This window comes from Rana temporaria, chromosome 10, assembly GCF_905171775.1.
Source record: "Rana temporaria chromosome 10, aRanTem1.1, whole genome shotgun sequence".
Classification (NCBI taxonomy): Eukaryota; Metazoa; Chordata; class Amphibia; order Anura; family Ranidae; genus Rana; species Rana temporaria.
This window is the reverse complement of record NC_053498.1, coordinates 92,075,482-92,096,090: the sequence shown is the minus strand read 5'-3', so window position 1 is coordinate 92,096,090 and position 20,609 is coordinate 92,075,482. Positions and strand designations below refer to the sequence as shown.

General features: G+C 43.1%; 1 protein-coding gene across 1 annotated transcript in view; it reads left to right on the top strand.

Moving 5' to 3' along the window:
- LOC120915307 (brain-specific angiogenesis inhibitor 1-associated protein 2-like) overlaps nucleotides 1-20,609 on the top strand; it is a 189,585-nt gene that overhangs the window by 108,948 nt on the left and 60,028 nt on the right. The window contains exons 5-6 of the mRNA XM_040325687.1: nucleotides 11,240-11,311; nucleotides 11,427-11,564. Coding sequence (XP_040181621.1) covers nucleotides 11,240-11,311; nucleotides 11,427-11,564 — 210 coding nt within the window. The remainder of the gene's footprint in view (nucleotides 1-11,239; nucleotides 11,312-11,426; nucleotides 11,565-20,609) is intronic.

The following is a 20,609-nucleotide window of genomic DNA, read 5'->3' as shown; positions in this document are numbered from 1 at the left end:
TCAGCTGAAAGGATAGGGTGAAAATTCTGCACGTAATGGGCCAGATTCTCGTAGAACAGCGTATCCTTGCGGCGGCATAATGTATCCGATTTACGCTACGCCTCCGCAACTTAGACGGGCAAGTGCTGTATTCTCAAAGCACTTGCTCCGTAAGTTGCGGCGGCGTAGCGTAATTCGGCCGGCGTAAGCCCGCCTAATTCAAATTTGGATCAGGGGGGCGTGTTTTATGCAAAACTACTGTGACCCGACGTGATTGACGTTTTTTCGGAACGGCGCATGCGCCGTCCGTGGAATTTCCCAGTGTGCATTGCTCCAAAGTACGCCGCAAGGACAGCATTGGTTTCGACGTGAACGTAAATGACGTCCAGCCCCATTCACAGACGACTTACGCAAACGACGTAACTTTTTCAAATTTCGACGCGGGAACGACGGCCATACTTAACATTGTTGCGTCGCACTTATGCCACCATATAGCAGGGGCAACATTACGCCGGGAAAAGCCTGACGTAAACGTCGTAACTTTACTGCGTCGGCCGGGCGTACGTTTGGGAATTCGCGTATCTAGCTAATTTGCATACTCAACGCGGAATTCGGCGGAAGCGCCACCTAGCGGTAAAAAAAAATGCAGTTTAGATGATATATTTATGATATATAGTTTAATGGATATCTATGCGTAACTGATTCTAAGAATCAGTCGCATAGATACGAAGGGTCAGATTAGGATTTACGACGGCGTACATGGCGCTGCACCGTCGTAAGTCCTTTGAGAATCTGGGCCAATAAGAGAAAAGTGAATAGACAGGTCATGTCACCAGCAGGTGGTAAGAGGCACATAGTAAGGGTCAGGAACTGAGAATGCCTGGTCATCACTGGAGCTCCTAACTGTAGAGTTATGCCACGTACACACAATCGGAAATTCCGACAACAAAACCGTGGATTTTTTTCCGACTGAATTTTGGCTCAAACTTGTCTTGCATTCACACGGTCACACGTGTTGTCGGAAATTCAGAACGTCAAGAACGCGTTGATGTACAACACTATGACGAGCCGAATGAAGTTCAATGATTCTGAGCATGCGTCGAATTGATTCCGAGCATGCGTATGATTTTTGTTTGTCAGAATTGAATACAGACAATTGGAATTTCCAACAAGAACTGTTGCTGTGGGAAAAATTGAGAACCCACTCTCAAATTTTTCTTGTCGGAAATTCTGACAGCAAATGTCTGATGGATCCTACATACGGTCGGAATTTCTGACAAAATGCTCACATCGAACATTTGTTGTCTAAATTTCCGGTCGTATGTACGTGGCATTAGATTTGCACTGGAGATACTCCTGGGCTGTGGCCTTGAGTTGACAGTTACTAAGACAGAATCAAATCTGAAAGTGTATGTCAGGGCAACAAAATGCCAAGCTGCAGCTAACAAAGCTAATAAAATACTATCTTGCATTTAACAGGCATACATTCAAGAGATAAATCAATATTTCTTCTCCTTTACAAAATACTGGTTTGGCCTCATCTTGATAATGCAGTTCAGTTTTGGTCACCAATAATCACATAAGACGTTGCTGAGATAGTAAGAGCATAAATAAGGGGGGTGAAGGATCTTAGCTATGAGCAGGGGCGGACTGACAACTCATGGGGCCCGCAGGCAATAGGAGATTATGGGTCCCTGGGCAATAGGAGATTATGGGGCCACGGACAATAGGAGATTATGGGGCCCCCAGGCAATAGATTATGGGGCCACACAGTATACACACACATACAGTATACATACACAGTATACACACAGACACACAATATACACACACAGTATACATACACACAGAATACACATACACACACTGAAAAGGTATTGGAGAGGCGGGGCAGCTATAATCTTAAGATTAAAAAAAAAAAGATATTTACATACTGTCCCTGGTTTTACTGAGGTTGGCAATCCTGATGGGGCCCCCTAGTGGCATGGGGCCCTCGGGCCCGAGTGCACGAATGGTCAGTCTGCCCCTGGCTATGAGTATCGATTACATAGATTAAAGTTATTCACTGTAGAGAAGCTTACATTGTCACAGATTATGTTTTTCATTAGAGACAGCTAGAAAATGAGAATGCACTTTCTTTATAGAAAAGAACCTTTTATTAATCTTTATTTGTATAAAAAAAACAAAGGTTTTATTCAATTAGTTAAAGTGGAGTTTCACCCGGAAATGTTTTAGAGAGCGATCTTCTCCGCCGCTTCCGGGTATGGGCTGCGGGACTGGGCATTCCTATTTGATTGACAGTCTTCCGACAGGCTTTCGACGGTCGCATCTATCGCGTCACGATTTTCTGAAAGTACCCGAACGTCGGCGCGCAGGCGCCGTATAGAGCCACACCGACGTTCGCCTTCTTTCGGCTACTCGTGACGCAATGTATGCGACCGTCGGAAGCCTGTCAATCAAATAGGAACGCCCAGTCCCGAAGACCATATCCGGAAGCGGCGGAGAAGATCGCTCTCTAAAACGGTAAGTACTGCTTCGTTTTTTAAAAAACACCCTATTCCCCTTGACAAAATGAGCATGAATCTAATGTTAAAAAAAAATTTCGGGTGAACTCCCGCTTTAAAAGAAATTACCAGAAATTATTACCACTGCCCTTTTCATTGGAAAAACACTAATTTTAACCTGCGTTGACAGACTTTTCTTTTCATTACATGGGTTTTGCAATACCATACAAGGTCAAATTCACCTGTGAAGGAATTCTGAATGATCTCAGAAGCATCTCAAAGTAATGTCCAACTGATGTCATAAGGACAAGCCCTAAGTGCGTCGACACAGGCCTTGACATTTACAGTACTGTGCAGAACTTTACGGCAGGTGTGAAGAAATGCTGTAAAGTAAGAATGCTTTTAAAAAAATATATGCTTTAATTGTTTAATTTTATCAATTTACAAAATGCAAAGTGAGAGAACAGAAGAAAAATCTAAATTAAATCAATTTGGTATGACTACACTTTGGCTTCAAATCAGCATCAACTGTTACACTTGCACATTGTGTACACTTGCACCAAGTCAGGGATTTGGTAGGATTAGAGTCAGGTGGATGATTAACCAATTATACCAAGCAGGTGCTAAGGATCATTGATTTCATATGTAGGTTAAAACACAGTCATTAACTGAAACAGAAACAGCTGTTTAGGAGACTTACAACTGGGTGAGGAACAGCCAAACTGTCACAGGTCATACACCATGGCAAGACTGAGCACAGCAATAAGACTCAATGTAGTTTTACTGCATCAGCAAGGTCGCTCCCAGGCAGAGATTTCAAAGCAGACTGAGGTTTCAAGATATGCTGTTCAAGCTATTTCGAAGAAGCACAAAGAAACAGGTAGCGCTGAGGACTATAGACATAGTGGTCAGTATAGAAAACTTAATGCAGCAGATTAAATTCACATTATGCCTACTTCCCTTCTATGTCAAAATATGTCCAGCAGTGCCATCATCACAGAACTGTCGGAAACCGGTGGGACCCAGGTACACTCGTCTGGAGAAGTCTGGCCAGAAGTGGTCATTAATGGAAGAATTGAGGCTAAAAAAGCCATACCTCTGACATGGAAACAAAACTAAGCGGCTCAACTATGCACAAAAACGTAGGAACTAGGGTGCATAAAAATGGCAGCAGGTGCTCTGGACTGATGAATTATTTTAAATATTTGGCTGTAGCAGGAGGCAGTTTGTTTGCCGAAGGGCTGGAGAGCGATATAATAATGAGTACAGCACAGCATGGTGGAGATTCCTTGCAAGGTTCTGCAAATGGAGTTGGAGATTTGGTCAGGATTTGTGGTGTGCTCAATGCTGAGAAATACAGGCAGATATTTATCCATCATGCCATACAATCAGGGAGGCGTGTGATTGGCCCCAAATTTATTTTGCAAGCTTAAACATGCAGCCAATGTCATTAAAGGAGTTCTCCAAGCTAAAACTTTTAACCCCCGCTGTGCCCGGGCTGTAAAACTATACAAAATAAACTTTCACTAACCTGCCTACGATCCCCCGTTGTTCCGATATCACCGTCCCGTTCTCCGGTCCCGGTCTGTTCCACTTCCTGCGGGTCGGTGACTCACAGTGCGCTCAGCCTATCAGCGGCCGCAGCAATGTCCCGTCGCGGCCGCTGATAGGCTGAGCACACTGTGAGTCACCGACCCGCAGGAAGTGGAAGAGACCGGGACCGGAGAACGGGACGGCGATATCGGAACAACGGGGGATCGTAGGCAGGTAAGTGAAAGTTTATTTTGTATAGTTTTACAGCCCGGGCACAGCGGGGGTTAAAAGTTTTAGCTTAGAGAACTCCTTTAAGAACTATCTTCAGCACAAAGAACAAAGAGCCCTGGAAGTGATGGTTTGACCCCCACACAGCCTTGATCTTAACATTATCAATTCTGTCTGCCTACATCCACAGAAGATCTGTGATTAGTTCTCCAAGATGTTTGAAACAACCTACCTGCTGAGTTCCTTCAAAAACTGTGTGCAAGGGTACCTAGAAGAATTGATGCTGTTTTGAATGCAAAAAACAAATATTGATTTAATTTGTATTTCTCTTCTGTTAATTTATTTTCCATTTTGTTAACTAATAAAAATAAACTAACACTTCTATTTCCGAAAGCATTCTTATTTTATTTTTTTTAGAAAAATAATTTACAGCATTTTCAAACCTGCCAAAAACGTTTGAACAGTTGTGTATGTATATTACAAATGTATTTAGCTGTTGATTAAAGATAATGTTTATTTAATCATTTGATCACCAGTCTTAGCTAATAATTAATTAGTTTACTCAGGTGTATCTGTTAGGTGCCGTTTTCTAGATTTTAGCAGTATTTGTGTATGAGTAGTTAATTAAACCTTATACTGTTTATTTAATCTGTTGCCTTTTTGCAAAGCAATTAATTATAACATGAATTACAGTGTTGTGTCTACCCAAGTACATTGTAATTATCCTGTTCCTTTTGTGTTGCTAATACTTTCCAATAAATTAACTGTTGTCAACTGAAAGTCAAATGCATAGCATGTATTTTCCTGTACAATCAACAGCAAATATAAGGAGACACCATCTCTTCTGCCTGTCTTTACTATATGCAGTTAAGCCTCGTACACACAACTGGTTTTCCCGACAGGAAAACTGCCAGGAGAGCTTTTGGCCGGGAAAACTGGATGTGTGTATGCTTCCTCGCACTTTTCTCTTCAGGAAAACAGCCGGGAATCCCGTCGGGAAAATAGAGAACCTGCTCTCTATTTTCCCGTCGGGATTCCCGTTGTTGTTTTTTTCCCCGTCAGATCTACTACTTGAAAAATACAATATACAGAAAGTATATAAATCACCGCGCTACTAATAAACGTATAGATAGCTGCCAACACTACAGAATTAGATAAAATTCTGAAAAAACAAGCAAAAACAAGAAAAAAATGTAGCGCTAATAATACGTGCAAGCAAACAATAGTGAAGTGAAACCCTCACATATGAAGGGTATAAATGGTAAGTGCACAAAAAATCAATGTGTAAATTGAAAAATTGTAATGATAAAGTTCAATAACAAAAGTTCAGTATTCATATTCCAACGGAAGGTGACTCAGTGCTGGGAGGAAGATATAGTGAGTATTGAGTAGGTAATCCACCACCAAAATTAATCAGAGGCTTACCAGACGTAGTGGACCTAGATAGGTATATACCTAATAGGTCACAAGGGCTTAATGGTAGCGATGTCCTGGCTTCACAAGACTTGAACGATAAGGGAAGATGATTCCAATATTGTTGCAGTATACGAGTACCCCAGTACCCCAGATGACGATCGTTGGATCGAAATGCGTCGGGACCCGCTGACCCCACTGTTCACTTTTTACATGCCTGTATCTTCATGTGATATGTGAGTGTGATATTTTTACTCTTTTTATTATCAGTAAATTTTTATACAGTATCACACTATGTCCATTTCCTTTTTTTCTTGAACCATTATACTTTGAACCCCTGGATGTATTGTTGGTGAGCTTATCTGCTTATCTGTGCTGGAGTTTGTTCACTATTGGTCCGTGCTCCTGTGGTTATTCGTATACTGCAACAATATTGGAATCATCTTCCCTTATCGTTCAAGTCTTGTGAAGCCAGGACATCGCTACCATTAAGCCCTTGTGACCTATTAGGTATATACCTATCTAGGTCTACTACATCTGGTAAGCCTCTGATTCATTTTGGTGGTGGATTACCTACTCAATACTCACTATATCTTCTTCCCAGCACTGAGTCACCTTCCGTTGGAATATGAATACCGAACTTTTGTTATTGAACTTTATCATTACAGTTTTTCAATTTACACATTGATTTTTTGTGCACTTACCATTTATACCCTTCATATGTGAGGGTTTCACTTCACTATTGTTTGCTTGCACGTATTATTAGATCTACTACTTACCTATGGGAAAGACTGCGAGGCAGTGCCGATGGAGCATACACACTGCCGGGATTCCCGGCCAAAAGGTTCTTGGCTTTTCCCTTGGTCTTCTTGGCTGACTTTTTACCGCTGAGAAAACCGAGCGTGTGTACAGGGCTTTTGAGTTTAGTTAAAAATTACTCTATCCTCACCAACAAAAAAAATGTAAAATGCACTTATCGCCTGTCCATGCCACTGATCTTCTACCACTGCCAAAGAATCTTCCGCATCCAACGCACATGGGTTTGTCAATTGCCTGGTTTCCTGCTGCAGCCTATGGTTTCAGCCACAACTTTCCATGGTTTGGGAAATTGCCCCAATGCCAGAAATAACAGATATACCAGTGAGAATTTAATTGAATTGAATGGATCCTAATTTGTAAAATGCATGGAAAAATGTAAAGGTACCGTATTTATCGGGCTATAACGTGCCCCGGCGTATAGTGCGCACCCCCGAACTTGAAGGAAGATTCCTGCAAAAAAAAAAATACTTACAGTTTGGATGCCCCTCGTCGGTGTCTTGCCCGTCGTTCATCGCGTCCTGCCCATCGTCCATCGGCGGACTCGTCCGGTCTGGCGTCCTTCTGCGGCCATCCCTGCTCGATCCCCGCTTCCCGCGCTGTGTTCCAACCACTGCGCCGACATATACCGAGCGGAGTACACTCGGGTATAGTCGGGCGGCCTCGGCTCCTCTCGCGTAAAGGACGTACAGGACGCACAGGACGTGACCGCGAGAGGAGCCGAGCCTGCCCGACTATACCCGAGTGTACTGCGCTCGGTATATGTCGGCGCAGAGGTTCGAACAAAGCGCGGGAAGCGGGTATCGGTGGAAATATCGCGCACCCACGATTTCGCCAAATCGCCTGGTAAAAACCCAAGTTTCAGTATACCATAAACTACTGTAGCATGTGCAGATGGTGGTTCCCCAGTCTCACACAAGGATAGTACTGGTTGTGTTGGATGGTCATTTAGAGTTAGAAAAAATACAAATAAATAAATAAAAGGTTTGAGCAGGAGTAAGTCTTGCCCTAAATGTCAAATGGATGCACCAACCACATTTTAGAAGTCTGCTGGTACCCTTGCCCATAATTGATATCCCTTTTAAGAGGGTTACTATTGAACTGGTTGTGCCACTTCCAAAGTCCGTCAGAGGGCACCTGACTTTTAGGGTTGGTTCACACCAGATGCTTTACAGTGTTCTTTTAAACAGCATAAAAAAAATGCATGCACAGTATTTTCCATGCATTTTAATTGCCCTAGTTAACATTAGTGCAGTAAACAAAATTTGCTGCTGCATTTTTTTTTCTATCTGGAACGTATCTGAAACGTGGCAAAACGCATGTAAACTCGTTTCAATATATATTTATCAAATTTATCAAAGAAAGAGCGACAGATGTAAAGTTCTAACTTAATACAGAAAATGTAGACATTAAATAAAAGATTTCATATCAATATGATATGTTATGATATGATAAGAGAAATTACAGTAATAAATCTTTCTCTCTAATACATTTATGTAATGATAACCAAAAAACACATAATTCTATACAACTGGTCTTGTTTATCATATAAAATTACCACAATAAAGAGCTTGTTGGTACCTGTACTGTTTTCGTATTGGCCATCTTTAATTGTGTATGTAGCCCAAATCATTAGATCAATAAAATAAAAGGAAAAATTTGTAGAATATAAGTAAGAAAGAAAAATACATAATAGGGAAATTAACTAAAAAAATTTGAACGTGGTAGTAATCCCAAAAAGCGGTAGATACAGCAGTTAGTTTTAAATAAGTGCTTTATAATAGGGTAAATCCTTGAATAGGGACCAGTTTATACAAAGTTTGCGATAACGTATCAGAAGACAAGGCTCTAGTTTCTTTCATGGCACATATAGAATCAATTTTGTACAACCAATCTTTCACTGAGGGTATTCTACCAGTGTTGCCAACCGTCAGTATTTTTACCCGCAGCCAGTAAAAAATGGTGTGGAGACTGTCACTGTGACTCAGGAGGGGACATGTCTTGTCAGTGATCTGTGCTGCTGCACACTGCTGTCAGTGTCACTGTGTGAGTCAATTTAATTTGTGTGTGCCAGCCATTCTAATTTCCTAACTTCCTGAGTCCTGTCCCTGACCTACTTACTTACTATTTCCAAAATAAATATATTTTTTTCCTTAATATTTACCTTAAAGCGGTTGTAAAGGTAAACATTTTTTTCCCCTAAATAGCTTCCTTTACCTTAGTGCAGTCCTCCTTCACTTACCTCATCCTTCCATTTTGCTTTTAAATGTCCTTATTTCTTCTGAGAATACCTCACTTCCTGTTCTTCTGTCTGTAACTCCACACAGTAATGCAAGGCTTTCTCCCTGGCGTGGAGTGTCGTGCTCGCCCCCTCCCTTGTTTGTACAGTAAACTTGTATGGCAAACTGTATCAAATGCCTTTGCAAAATCCAGATACACCACGTGTATGGACCTTCCTTTATCTAAATGGCAGCTCACCTCCTCATAGAAGGTTGGTACGTTGGTTTGGCAAGAACGATTCTTCATGAATCCATGATGATTACTACTAATGATTCCATTTTCATTACTAAAATCGTGTATATAGTCCCTTATCCTTATCATCCCCTCCAAGAGCTTGCATACTATTGATGTTAGGCTAACTGGTCTGTAATTCCAAGGGATGTGTCTTGGCCCTTTTTTAAATATTGGTGCTATATTGGCTTTTCTGCAATCTGCTGGTAACATTTCAGTCAGTAAACTGCTCGTAAAAATTAGGAACAATGGTCTGGCAATTACTTGACTCAGTTCCTTAATGGCCCTTGGGTGCAAGCCACCCAGTAGGGCATTGTTCCATAAATTGTTATGTTTATTTGGTTCCCTTTGTTTGATATCATAGAATAGACTATAATTATATGAGATTGAATGTGTAAAAATCATTCCTTGAACACAGATATTTTCAAGCTTAGTGAAAAATTGTTTACATTTTTATTATTATTGATAAAGTTCAGAATTTGGAAATATATCCAATATATCTAATTAGGTATATTGACACCTTGTATATTTTGTAAACTCTGTCTTAGTTTTATATTTGCCAATATAAAATTCCAAGGCCAATATAGGATTATCATTTGAATGAAGGGGAATGATTGGTTATTAATGCTAGGCAGGAATCCAGGACTATTAATCAAGGTAGTTAGATGGCCCAGTTAAGTATATATCTTATATTGAGAAGCAGCTCATTGGACTACTACTAGAGTAGGTCCTAGTAAAGTATGTTTTTTAAGCAAAAGAGGTATATGTGACCAAGTTATCCAAGGAAGATATTCCAGGTAGATTCGTTATGCTACACATTTTGATCATTGATTCATTTTGAAATTTGTTTAGTTTAGTTTAATTTTGTTTTATTTTATTCCTTTTCTAAGGAACTCAACATTTTCGGAAAGATTCGAATTAGGATCGGTTGAAAAATGATTGACCAATTCAAATTCTGTGTGAAGAGTAGTTGGTTGTTAAGGAGTGGGCCGGGAAGCCGGCCGCCGAGTCCTTAATAACCAATGAGTCATCAGCTGTCAGCTTGTTTATATTCTATTATAACCTAATTGAAATTCTCTACAACTTTATCCCTGACCTGTCTGGTGTGTTCCTTGGCCTTCATGGTGCTGTTTGTTCACTAAGGTTCTCTAACAAACCTCTGAGGGCTTCACATAACAGCTGTTTATACTGAGATTAAATTACACACAGGTGGACTCTATTTACTAATTAGGTGACTTCTGAAGGCAATTGGATCCTTTAGATTTTAGTTAGGGTTACCCGAGTAAAGGGGGCTAAATACAAATGCACGCCACACTTTTCGCATATTTATTTGTAAAACATTTTGAAAACCATTTATCATTTTCCTTCCACTTTATGTGCCATTTTGTGTTGGTCTATCACATAAAATCCATTTATGTTTTTGGTTGTAAAATGACAAATTGTGTACATTTTTTAGGGGTGTGAATACTTTTTCAAGGCACTATAAGCATTAACTGCAATGTGAATAATAATACTATAACTAGTTTAGAGTGCTGTCTAAGAGAATGGTTAGAATATGGTGCAATGTCCCCTGAGAGGTACCTCTTAGCATAAGCAATAGCAGCAGATAGTAAATCCCCACAGCAGCAGCTCACCAGTCCCAGTGATATTGCAGCTTACCATCTAATCATATACAGTGATTAGTCCACCCTCGCTCTGCACCCAGGTTACTCTGGCTGTTTGTACACCTAAACTCAGCACTCCAAGCCACCGGTATGCAGCAGTGGTGGCGCACACTAGACCGCAATTTGCACTCACTGGGCTCCCTCATGGTAGGAGGAAGCTGCCTCCTCTACAGTTTGAGAAAATGCACCTCTCTCCCTCCTCCTGGCAATCTACCTCTGGGAAATGCAGTTCAAAAGCTCTTGATTACAGTAGAGTCTCTCTCCTCCGGACTACAGTTCCCACAGTGCAGTGCTGCCTTATTCAGTCTATTGAACTCTTCCTGATCGGCAGCTCCATCCTGTTGCTGATATACTGTAGCTGTTAACCAGTTCATCACCACAGGGCAGCAGCTACAGAGAGCAGCTGCAGCCAATGTTTCTCTCTCTTAGCCAAGCACCTGGCTACATATGTATACAGGGTTATTATAATTAATTTTAAGATACAGGTAGAGGTGGGCACTGTGGTGAATATTATGTTCTGATTTTAATGACAAGTAAGTGCATTCGAATAATAATTTAAAGGTGAAAAACATATTTCTCTTTATTTTCCAGTTAAAGCTTTTCCACTCTGAACTCCTGGCTCAACTTGAACACAAGCTGGAATTAGACATCAAGTATTTAACTGTGGGTACTTTAGTTTCCGCTACTTTACAATGTCCACTGTGATAATTTGTTCTGCCTTATTTATATTAGGGGTTTGACACTTAGTAACTGATAGTGTTTCCTTCGCTATTCCCAGGCGACACTGAAGAAATACCAGGTTGAGCATCGTTCCAAGTCCGAGTCAATTGAAAAATGTCAATCTGAACTCAAGAAGCTCAGAAAAAAGTGTCAGAACAGCAAGAACCCCCAGAAATATGGAGACAAAGAAGTGCAGGTAGGGTTGTTTCAGTACTGCATTGGAGCAAACTTAAACATTTTAAACTTGTTTTAATTTCATGGTATACCAAATCTTACTTGCATGTAAGTTCCCATTCACACTTGTGCAACTTCAAAACAGTGCAATTTCCATTGCGACTTTACAGTGCAACTTTTTGGGACTTTGATGTGACTTTGGATGAGTGCGACTTTGTTATGACTTTGGCTTTGACCTGTCTGATTGTTTTGTTTGTGCTCTACAAAGTCACTAGACGTGCAGAATGGAAAAAAATTGTTTTGTTTTGTTTAGTAGTTTTCTAAGTAATTGCAAATTTTAAGAACGATTCAAGGTCAGAAAACGGGGGGGACAAGCGAGCATCCACCCTCCTAAACCATACCTGGCCACGTAGGGGGGTGCTTTTGGGCAGAGGCCGCTCTGCCCACCCCCCCCCCCCAAAGCACCTTGTTCCCATGTTGATGGGGCAAGGGCTTATCGGAATCTGGAAGCCCCCTTTAATAAGGGGGCCCCCCAGATCCCACCCTCTCCTATGTGAATGGGTATAGGGCATATTGTACCCCTACTGATTTGCCAAAAAAAGTGTCAAAAAGAAAGACCTCGGAAAAAAAAGAGTTCCGCATCCGATGAAGGCTCCTGCTGTCTGACAGTCTCATCAGACAGCAGCAATAACTAAGTGGTGTGGCCACCTGATGACATCACCGGGCGACCCCCCACCCCCTTGTGAAGGCATCGACCCAACATGGCATCACAAAGGGGTGGAGGGCCCGGCCACATCATTGGGTGGCCCTGCCCCTTAGTTATTTATGAACTGTCAGAGGACAGGAGCCTTCATCGGGTCCGGACCTTTGTTTGTCTCGAGTTGGCAGCAGTGGCACTCATTGTGATTAACGCTGGATTTATTTTGGGGGAACATTGATTTTTTTAATAAAAAAATTTACAAAAACTATCTCTGACACTTTTTTTTTTGGAGAATAAGTAGGGATACACTGTACTCCATGCTCATTCACATAGTCACATGAGGGTGGCTGGGATCTGGGGGCCCTCTTGTTAAAAGGGGCTTCCAGATTCCGATAAGCCCCCCCACCTGCAGACCTCCACAACCACCGCACAGAGTTGTAGGGAAGAGGCCCTTGCCCCCATGATCAATTGCAACTAGATTTGAAATCTGTGTCCTAACAAAAAGGCTGGGCTTCTTGCCTTGTACAATATGTTAACAAGGATTGATTTGGGGCAGGCATTGTTCCAAAAATTGCCGTCAGCTGTAACACTTCCACCTGGGAAGCATCTAAAAGGTAAGAAATATATAAAAGTGAGTGATTGGTACCAATAATTCCCTGTGTTCATTCAAAACTGTGTTTAAATTTGTGAATGAACAGGGAGACTGTGCGGAGCTCGTCCTGTTAATTTATTCAGTGCAGTGAGATAGAGATTGAGCATTGTGTCCTCTATCACTTTATTTGTATCAATAGTGAGACAGCAGGTGTCTGTTTATACCCCTGATATTTCACCAAAGCCCTCCAACAGGGCTGTTAATTGTTTTTGTAAAAAAAAAAAAATATATAGATACCGGGTAATATAACATTGTAAGAAATAATAAAAATAATAAACACATAATTAAGGGTTCATTTACATGGGTTCTCTGCAGTTTGTGCAATTTGAAGCCTCCTGTTATTCTACGGGGGTGCAACTGCTATACGAACACAGCCACAGGTCCTAATTTGATAGGTGTGCAGGTGCAGGTGAGTGATCCGCGTATGCACACTGTCTGTGTTTGGGGACATGCCTGTCAAATTAGGACCTGTGGCTGTGTTCGAGCCTGCACACAGCTCTAGGCACCTAAAAGAACACTGATTCACACTGTATTGGCCAGCGCGCCCATGTGAATGAGCCCCAAGACCGCATTCACACACCCAGAGCTTTATTTTAACTCAATATAGTTTTATGCTTTAGATTTAGCAGGAATTTTGTAAGTTATGCTGTGTTTGTGTCTACTATTAAAGATTTTACTGTATTTTTAGAGAACATATTGATTTTATATTTTCTGGGGGGGGGGGGGGGGTCAGGGAGGTTGAAAAGGGACCTTTAATTCCTAAAAGTAGCCCTGCTTGTGTGTATGGCAGTGTATGAACAACTTTAGAGAGAGTATCTGTGATGATTCAGAAAAAATAATGTGACTTTAGAACCCAGTTCTGGAATAGGGGACACTGCTTCATCTGGAGCCTTAGGCTGGCCATAGACAGTGCACAATTATTTTCTGCAGGCAGGTTGAAATTAGCACAATTTCCCCATCAGCACAGACAGTGCTGAAAGGGGCATCCCTTCTGCCTGGGCATTGTCTTCTCCCAGGAGGTCAGGAGCGGGCAGGGAAAGCTGGGAGAAGACAGTGATTATCACTGGCAGCTATAGCAGCCCCCTGCAAGAAAAAAAAACTGTCAGGCTGGTTAATCGAACAATTAACTTGGTACATTCAGCCTGCTCATTAATGTTTTGAATACCCTGATGACATCAGATGTGACGAAACGTGCCAGAGGCAGCTACGTACGTACACTTCCTTGCATGAGCAGTCGCGAGTCGGCCATCTTTGCTATTGAAAAACTCGATCTGTCGGAGTTTGTCACGCTGGATTGTGCGATTTAATATTTACAAGACATGTGAGTGTATCTCCTCTTGTTTTAATAAAGGCATATGGTTTTTAGCAATATTACACTATTGCAGTGCTTTTGTTTTCATGTAATCCAGGCACTGGAATGAGTCTAATGCCGCGTACACACAATCGGATTTCTGATGGAATAAAATCAGATGGAATTTTTTGTCGGAATTCCGATAAAGCGGACTTTCATCAGTCTTGCATACACACTATCAGACAAAATTCCGACCGAGCCAAAACACAGTGACGTAAAACACCACGAAGAGCCGAAAATAATGAAGTTCAATGCTTGCGAGCATGCATTGACTTGATTCTGAGCATGCGTGGATTTTTCTCCAATGGAGTTCCACACAGATGATCGGAATTTACTATGATTTTTTTTTTTCATCAGAAAAATTTAAAACGCGTTCTATTTTTTTTCACCGATGGAAAAAAGTCAGATGGGTCCCACACACGATCGGTTTCTCCGGGTGCTGGATTGGTTCTTTTCCTGCCTGTCTAAAAGTGATTCTCTTGTCCGTCGAGAATGCTGGATTATTCTTTATACTAAATCGCTTTTTGACCACTCTAACAAGGGGGTCACACGCTGTCTGGTAAGCAGAGCATGAGAGTGTGAGGTGTCACCTGGATTTTCTAAAGAATCCTTACTATCATCATGGGACTATCCTTACTATCATCGTAGCATCGTGGGACTTTTGCATCTACTATTTTTCTTTTACTGGGACTTTTTGTTTAATGACATATATACAACTTAATTTGAGGTTTACAGTAGAAATAAGAGAATGGGAAAGAAGTGGCACACAGCACTGATGTGAGAGTTCAGAATGCTAAATAGCAGCCTTGAGACGGATGAGGAGTGAACAAGGCAAGCGTAGTATATTGGGAAGGAACAGCAGAATGGGCACACAAGAGGGTTGCCATGAAAAAGTAAGTGACATAAGGGGACAGATTGGAATGGCAATGCATGAATACTGCAGACAGGGAACACAGGAAAGTGGAGTGCAGAAAACGATAGGTAAATAATTGACAGCAAGAACAGGGCCTGATAAAAAAAAAAAAAGCATAAAAAGAGCACAAACAGGGAAAAAAATCACATTGAAATGGACTAAAGACTCAGGCCCCGTACACACGACCGAGTTTCTCGGCAGAATTCAGCCAGAAACTCGATCGGAGACGTATTCTGCCGAGAAACCCAGTCATGTGTTGTCACGGAACCATGAACCAGACGTACAACAAGAGATAAGTGAAAATAAGAAGGCTTTATTGAAAATCAAGCTGTAAAGCAAAAGTCCAAACGGATGGTTAAAACAGAGTCTTGCGAAGCCAGAGGTCAGGAACCAGAAGGGTAGTCAGACGAAGCCAGGATCAGGAACCAGAAGGGAAGTCAGACGAAGCCAGGATCAGGAACCAGCAGGGAAGTCAGACGAAGCCAGGATCGGAACCAGAAGCAGCAGCAGTCTTAGAAGCATGTGAACACAGGAGGACCAAGCAAGGAACTGAAGCCACAGAGCTCCTATATATGTGAGCCAGGCATCCAGCTCCTCCCAGTGGGAAGGAGGAGCCGCAGGGTGGGAGGCTACAAGAGTCCCAGAAACCAAGATGGCCGCCAGCACATGTCAAACGAAGGAGACAGGAGAGAGGTAAGACCATGACAGTACCTCCCCCTCAAGGGCCCCTCCTCCGCGGTGCAAAAAACGGTTTCTGAGGGAAACGTGCGTGGAAGGCTCGGAGCAAGGCAGGAGCATGGACATCTGCGGAGGGAACCCAGGAACGCTCCTCTGGACCGTAACCACGCCAGTGGACCAAAAACTGCACCCGACCGCGGACCAGGCGTGAGTCCAGGATATTGCTCACCTCATACTCCTCATGATTGCCCACTTGGACCGGACGAGGCCGAGGAACCGAGGAAGTGAAGCGATTGCACACCAGTGGCTTCAACAGGGAGACATGAAACACGTTGGAGATCCGCATGCCAGGAGGAAGCGCAAGGGCATAGGCTACCGGGTTTACCCTGCGAAGCACTCGGAAGGGACCAACAAAGCGAGGAGCCAGCTTGGGAGTGGGCACTCGAAGGTTGAGGTTGCGAGTGGACAACCATACACGGTCTCCGACCTGGTAGGAAGGAGCAGGCGCTCGTCTGCGATCAGCCTGGAGTTTCTGGCGCTGCGCAGAGACCTCAAGGGACTTCTGGATCTGTACCCAAGAGGCGCGTAGGACGGAAAGGTGATCCTCCACAGCCGGAATATCCTGGGGAGAGAATGCCTCCGGTAACACGGCAGGTTGGAACCCATAATTGGCCATGAAGGGAGACGTCCCAGAGGAAGAGTTCACCGCCGTGTTCCTGGCAAACTCAGCCCAAGGCAGGAGGTCAACCCAATTGTCCTGGTGATCGGAGACATAGCAACGAAGGAATTGCTCCAAGGCCTGATTGGATCGTTCTGCGGCCCCATTGGACTGAGGGTGGTAGGCCGAGGAGAAGGAGAGATGAATCCCCAACTGGGAGCAAAAGGCGCGCCAGAACCTGGACACAAACTGACTCCCCCGATCCGACACTATCTCCTTGGGCAAACCGTGCAACCGGAAGACCTCCCAGGCAAAAATCGTGGCCAATTCTTGTGCAGAGGGTAACTTCTTGAGAGGAACACAGTGGCACATTTTGGAAAACCGATCCACAATCATGAGAATGACCGTATGGCCTCGGGATGCAGGGAGATCCACAATGAAATCCATCCCCAGGTGTGACCATGGGCGCTCCCCGGTGGCTATGGGTTGCAGCAGGCCCAACGGAAGGTGCCGAGGGGACTTACTCTGGGCACAAACGGAGCATGCCGCTACATATGCGGCGATGTCGGAACGTAGGGAAGGCCACCAGAACAGACGTGAAACAGCCCAGGACAGCTGATTCTTACCAGGATGCCCCGCGGTCTTGGAGTTATGGTAGGTTACAAGAGTCCCAGAAACCAAGATGGCCGCCAGCACATGTCAAACGAAGGAGACAGGAGAGAGGTAAGACCATGACATGTGTACACTTTCGGCCGAGGAAACCGACGAGGATCTCGTCGGGCCAAATAGAGAACATGTTCTCTATTTCCTCGTTAGTCAATGAGGAAACTTGGCTCGCCAAGATCCTCGGCGGCTTCACAAGGAACTTGACAAGCAAAACGATGTGTTTTGCTCGTCGAGTTTCTCGGACGTGTGTACGGGGCCTCAGAGAAGGAAGATAACAGAGTACAACATAAATGAGGACAAAGGGTGCAGAGCAAGGTAGATGAGGTCATATGGAATTGCAGAAAGGGAACACTGAGAGCAGAACAAGTAAGGAAAACCGGAGACACCATGAAGAAGGTAGCTGGGTGAAATTGCACCACCGCAAAGGAAAGGGAATAACAGGGAGTTGAGAAACTGTGGAAACTGGCCACAGGAGAAGGAGGTGGTGAATGTTCGTGAATGTGACAGCCATCCACTAACACGTACATGAAGTGCCCTGCTGTCTTCATAAAATAGAAGATAAAATGTATAATTCATTGGTGTGCAGAATCATTCACATTGTAAACCACGTATTCAGCAATGTGCTTGTTATTAGAAAACACATATGTATAACTGTTCACAAAGCAGTCTGAGATAGTCAGCAAGTATAGAAGAGCCAAAACACTGTTGTACTAGACACCAATATGAGGCCGTCTTTATGTTCAACACATGTCCCATAAACCAGGCAAATCCCATTAGCGATAGAAAAGGCTTTGTAATTCATTGAAATCCTGTGCCTGTTCTAGGCGGTGGTGCATACCAATGGTTAACTCTTTAATGGAATGGCATGAATTGAAATCCAGTGATGGGCTGAGCAGGCAAGTGGAGCACCAGTGTCTGTTACAATAACAAGATATAAATACCAGGCACACAAAGACCTGGAATCAAGGAGCTGCACTTGTAGGGCTCAGATATTTTCACATTGAAGTTTTGCTTTGTGGGAATTTACTAATTAAATGAGCAAGTGGATTTCCCAACAGCTGACTACTAAACATTTTTATTTGCACTTCAGTTAACTTTCAGGACAAACGTCCAATAGATCTACTATCTTCAAGAGGTCAAAACAGTACTGACTCTTGCAGAAAGTATTGAGGTAAAAAAAGTGAATTTGTTAAAAAAAGTTGTCCTGAAAAATAAAGTGTTTGTGTAAATTTTTAAAAAGGAGCACTAAAATGGATACAATCATCTTGACTTTTCAAGGTGATACGGAGGACTAAGTATATTAGAAGAAGATAAAGGATGAGGAATGTCAAATCAAATGTTCACAGCAAAATAGATTTGTGTGAATTTGCACTTTAAAGTGTATCTTGGCACCAAAACCTCTACATTTTAGAGTAGGCAATGGTTAAGACCTCTGTCATATTTTTTATAGCTACTGTATTTATTGGCGTATAACACTCACTTTTTTACCCTGAAAATAGAGGGTAAACTGTGCCTGCGTGTTATACGCAGGGGGCTGTGGAAAGTTTTTTTCCTGAAGCTTCCCTCTTAAAGTTAGGGTGAGTGTTATACGCCTGTGCGTGTCATACGCTGATAAATACGGGTATTTACCAATGAGAAGATTTCCTGCCCACTCGACGTACACACGACCGAGAAACTCGACGGACGAAACACATCGTTTTGCTCGTCAAGTTCCTTGTTAGGCTGTTGAGGATCTCGGCGAGCCAAATTTCCCCATTGCCGTGGAGGAAAAAGAAGACATGCTTTCTTTTTGGCTAGACGAGATCCTCGACAGTTTCCTCGTCGAAAAGTGTACACACGTCCGGTTTCCTCGGCCAAAAAAAAAAAAACAGCAAGTTTCTTGCTGGTTTTTGCTGGTGTATACGAGGCTTTAGGCTGGGTTCACACTGCAGTACGGAACGGCCCACAGCAGAGGTCCGGTGAGTCCCACGTTTACCGTTTCAGGTCTGTTTTCGGTCCGAAATTTTTGGCTGCATTCAGACCTGAAACGGACCAGAAAACCCACAGGATTCCTGTGCAATTCACAACGAGCCGCTCTGGAGATGTGTGAAACGGCTCCATTGAGAGCTGGTCATAATCTCTTGACGTGCGAATTGAATGCAGGGAAACAAATCATTTACATAAGATTGAGGCTGGGTTCACACAATTGCAAATTGGATGAGATTTTGTACCGCATCCAATTCACAATTGTGTGAAACCAGCCTCAATCTCTCTCTTCAAAATGAATTGTCTTTAGAACAGATGTCTTCACTGGAAGGTTTCCTCTAACCTTTTTCTGTGACAACCTAAAATAAAAAGGAAGAAAACACAGCGGCCAGTATTAAGGATCCATTTAATGGTAAAAACAGTAAACAGGTTACTAACAGACAGAGTATAGATACATGCATTGTGCGATCCAGAGGAGGTCTCTCTTTATGCCGTGTCTCCGGGGTCCAACTGGCGGCTCGCACAGGTGGTTTGCGGCACTCGAGCCCATTCTGAACAGCGGGGAACGCTGGAGACTCAGGGATGACGGCACATCAGGGTGCAGGGTAAGGGTGCCGGCTTCGTGTTCGGAGCATGCGTGCTCCTTCTCTGTTCAGAATAGGCTGTGAGTGCCGGAAACCACCTGTGCGAGACACCAGCTAAACCCCGGGGACACGGACATAAACAGAGACCTCCTCTGGATCACACTGCAGGATTACTGCTGATCACAATACGTGTATCTATACTCTGTCTGTGAGTAGCCTGTTTACTGTTTTTACCATTATATGGTTCCTTAATACTGCACTTAGAGGCGCTGTGTTTTCTTCCTTTTGTGCATTGCAGAGACTGCTTCTAGCTCTTTTACACTGGCTGCCCTTAGTGCTGGATCATGGATTTCCCTGTTTTTAAAGACCTTTAAAGATTTTTACTATGGATATTGACCCTCTTACAAGATTTTATTAATTCCAATTGTCTCCCTAACCTACATCCTGGGTCTGTGTACTCCCAGGGCCGATACTAGGGTCACAGGTGCCTGGGTGCAGAAATATTTCTGGCGCCCCCACATGGGCATCGTCATTTTACTAACTCCTCCCCTTTACAAATGTTTCTATGGCAATGACTCAACCACAGAGATGCTCCCCCCACAAATTCTTCATTAACCTGGGATCCTTACATGATCTCTTAACAATAAACAAAATACAGGAAGAGAAGCAAAGTACTTTATTGGGACCTGGAGAAGGGCCTCTGTGATGAACACAGAGATGGCTTCTGTTAGAGGGTCTGTTAGATCAGGGCTCAAAATTTCAAGTCCTGAGCTACTAGCCAGGCCTCAAGAGTTACTCGCCACCAGTTGCCCCACCTAATTCATACACTGCCCTGCGCCTAATTGCACCCGTAAACACGCCCTCGTAGATTATCTCATGGAATGACAATGTTTTATGCAG